Raw genomic sequence first — 3,642 nt, 5'->3', positions numbered from 1 at the left:
CAAGATTGGCTTGGCAGGCATTGTGCTCTCCTTCGTGTTCGGTATGTTTTCTGCTTGGAGCTTTTTTCCTCTAACTGTTTTAGCAGCACAGAAGCCTTTTAATGGCAGGTCCCAGTGCCGTGGCAGTGGAAGGTATGGACTGGTAGCATTGTGGTATGGCGAAGGCCTTTGGCTGACGAGCCTTTGCCATTGTTTCCCCTCTGTGACCTGTGTTTCACTAAGAGCACACTTAGACCACTGCATGCCTTGCCACCTTCTCTGGCGTTGTCTCCTGAGCACATCGTGGGAAGAGCTCCGTGGGAGAAAACCAGGAAAAAAACAGTATCTGTGACATTCCTGCACTGTGTGTCATCTCCATGGCGTGTTTGCAGTTGAGCAAACATAATCTGTCTGGCAGATAACCTAGTGTGCTGTGCCTGCGAGGAAACAGGCCTCTCTTTGACCTATGACTGTGTCTGTGTGTGGTGTTAAGTGTATTTAGTTAGAGATCAGTCATGGATTTGTCACAATTCCTCATCACGGAGAAATCTCCCTTTCGCTTATGGTGTTGTCCAAGGAGACATGCCCGTGCGGCTCCTCTGCCTGCTGTAGCTGTGCCCTTCAGCAGGCAGAGCGGTGAGCCAAGGACCTGCCACTCGATTCCCTTTCCCTGCCAGCCACGGGTGGGCACAGTGGCAGCTCTGGGAGAGAAGCCATCGCTCCTGCAGCGTCTCCTCCCACCACGCTTGAGCTGGCACAGAGGAGCCGGGCAGCATGCAAAGTCCCCCCACTTCTTGCTTCCAGCAAGCCCTCAGTGCTTCCTACATGACTACAGCAGAAATCATACCACATGTACAAAACTAAAAGCTTTTCATACTACAGTTTGTTTTCTCCTACCCCCGAGGCCTTTGTTAACAAACAAGACAACAGTGTTTGAGGGGAGAGACAATGGTGTGGTTCAGCTCGCTCTGAGAAGGCATGCTGGAAATGGTGCAATAGCTGAGTCTGCCCTCTTCCCCTCCCTTTTTTAATTTTATTATTCTGGTTCAGTGACATTTATTTTGCTGTAAATGCTCAATTTGGTATAGAGTACATATGTTTTACAAAGAGACTAGTAAACTAAAATCATATGTTATACGGAAATCCTTTGGTCTGAAAACGCAGACAACCCATATTTGCCTTTCAGTTTTCACTGGCTTAGATGTTTGGTGACAACCAGCAATAATATTTTTAGCTGCTGGCATTCTCCTACTGCAGACTATCTTGCTAACTTGATCAAGAGATGCTCTTTGAATGAGTTGACATCATGTGCAGTACATTTTGTATTAAGAAAAATAAAATAGATAAAAGAGAGCATTGGGCTTGGCCTACGGTATCAGTAAGTTGGAGCTGATTGCTGCTGGGAATTTGTTGTTGCTTCTGTTTGCATTATATTTAGAGAGGGAAGGGGTTATATATGTGGTCCAGCTCATCTCAGTTTTACAGCACCATTTTAGACATCAAAACCTGGTAGGGCTTTTTATGGTTAAGCTTCTTAAGAGGATGCACTCAACTGTTGGCCTTCTGTACACATCCTGTGTTTGCAAGGGTTCCCACTAAACAACTGTCTAAACAGGGCCCAAGCAAGGCAGAAAAAGTAACCTAGGGGATAAATAAAATTTCATATATGATAAACAGTAAATACTCATCTGCCTTAGTCGTATGAACTGGTTTGACTGTGTGAACACTCAACAGTTTCCATTAAATATAGCACTGTATGACTGATTCCAGGATGACATTCTGATATTCCAAAAACAGTTTAATAAATAGAAATTCCAAGGTGTATCATCATAAGCCTGTAGCTTGAGTATCAAATCTGCCATGTTATGTAAAAAAAATATTGGTTATGTAATGGGATTTTTATCAGTCTAGTGACATAAATACAAATATTAGAACATTATTAGGAAACCAACCTCTCTCTGACTTCGAATCTGTTAAGTCAGATCTGAAAGTCAGAGAGAAAGTAGTTTATGCATATGTGGAGGTACAGATGCTGTAGCTTCAGAGCTGTCTTAACAACTCAGAGCTAGCTTGAGGGTTTTGTTCCAGATAAATGTTAATACATTTTAAATGGTACTGAGGAAAGAAACTGAAATGTGATAAGAACTTCAGGCTGCTCCAGAGTTTCCTTCGTGATGGCCCAGACTGAAGCCATTTACAGCCATGGGGTCAGTGACGTCCCTAAAACTGGTGCTAAACTTCATCTCCTGAAATACATTGAGACAGACCCAGGGAGCCATAGCCGATAAAGGTCCTGAGCTGGCAGAAATCGGGACTCACTAGCGGGAGAACATATGGAAGAGCAGCAGGGATTTCCTCCAGGCAGAGCAGTGTTCATACATGCATCACAGACGGTTGTCACCGGTAGTCGGTTAACAGTGCCGAGCCCTGGGGAAAGCCTGGGCAGGCAGCAACTGCTCAGGGAGCAATGGGGTTGTGTGGAAATCCTCCCTACTGGGGAGCAGAAGCTTTGGAGTATGGGAGTGTGTAAAAAGAGCTACTATGAGTTACCTGGAAAAGAAGGGAATTAAGTATGCTATACATAGAAGTAAGTGCACCATTTTATAACCGAGAAGCTGATTTTGCAGGTTGCACAACTTCTTGAAAACCCTAAGTAGGGCACTATCTGAAATTGCACAGCCTGATGTTAGTGACAGCCAACCATCTGGTCCCCCAGGCTTTCAAATCAGGAGAGCATCGCTTTTACTAAGAGCATGCAGTCTATATGGTGGAGGTTTTAGTAAGTAAATTAGATGAAGGTAAAAGCAGACTGAAAAAGCAGAGGCGAGTTCAACTTCACAAGTTAACATAAGTTAATTAAATAATTTAATTTCACATATTTTCTGGGTAAGTTGAAGTGGGGCAGACTGTAAAAGGCTGATGTGGTCTTTAGTGTTTAATTCAAAGAGACAGTTTTCCCAGTAGTGCTGTTAACCCCCCCTATTTGCTCTGGCACAGCACCTCAAGCATTAAGACACACTTTAGAGAATTAAATCTCACAGTGCTGTGCCGAGCAGGTAACTCCTGTCCTCCCCTTGTGGGTGGAGAATATGCATACTTACCGGAGGAGCAGGAGAGGGGAGCTGGAGGGAGGGAAGCTGGTGGGGAGGGGGCACACTGCATGTGCTTCCCAGGGGGAACTCGGTGTGACACATCTTATTGCGTCCTGGGACAGGGAATTACCTGCCCATAAAGAAGTGAATCAGTTGCCCAGAGTAACACTGCAAGCTGTAGCACAGACTGGTCAGGGTCCAGATCCCTCCTGTTCCTGGGCTTTTAACTAGAAATCAGTTCGCCCCCACGAAATCTATAGATGCATGTAACCAGAGCAAAGGACGGCTGCTTTTGCTACCTCACAGACCCTGTTCTGCAAGCAGGGCTGTGTGCATGGACTTCCTACATCCACGTGAAGGTCTCCTGCTGCCTTCACTCGAGCTGCACAGGGCTTGGGGGCTTCCGAGCCTGCATCGTCTCAGCTGGGCTTTTTAACTTTCCCTGACAGTGAGCCAGCTCCGTGCTACCAAGTGCACACTAATAAAATGCTCTAGTTTAAAACATGGCATAAAAGTGCTATTAATGCTTGGAGTGCTGCTGGATTTTTCCCCTTGTACAAGATGGGGGCTG

General features: G+C 45.5%; 1 protein-coding gene across 1 annotated transcript in view; it reads left to right on the top strand.

The window, feature by feature from the left end:
• The first annotated feature begins 2,536 nt into the window (after positions 1–2,536).
• The window catches only part of LOC113476450 (beta-chimaerin), a 26,421-nt gene continuing 25,315 nt past the window's right edge, over positions 2,537–3,642 (top strand). Inside the window, exon 1 of the mRNA XM_026842063.1 lies at positions 2,537–2,566. Within this exon, the coding sequence (XP_026697864.1) occupies positions 2,552–2,566 (15 nt within the window). The 5' untranslated portion in view covers positions 2,537–2,551. The remainder of the gene's footprint in view (positions 2,567–3,642) is intronic.

This window comes from Athene cunicularia (assembly GCF_003259725.1).
Source record: "Athene cunicularia isolate RWA chromosome 2 unlocalized genomic scaffold, athCun1 chr2_part1, whole genome shotgun sequence".
In the NCBI taxonomy this organism is placed as follows: domain Eukaryota; kingdom Metazoa; phylum Chordata; class Aves; order Strigiformes; family Strigidae; genus Athene; species Athene cunicularia.
Note: the sequence above shows the minus strand (reverse complement) of the source record. Positions and strands in the feature narration are given on the sequence as shown.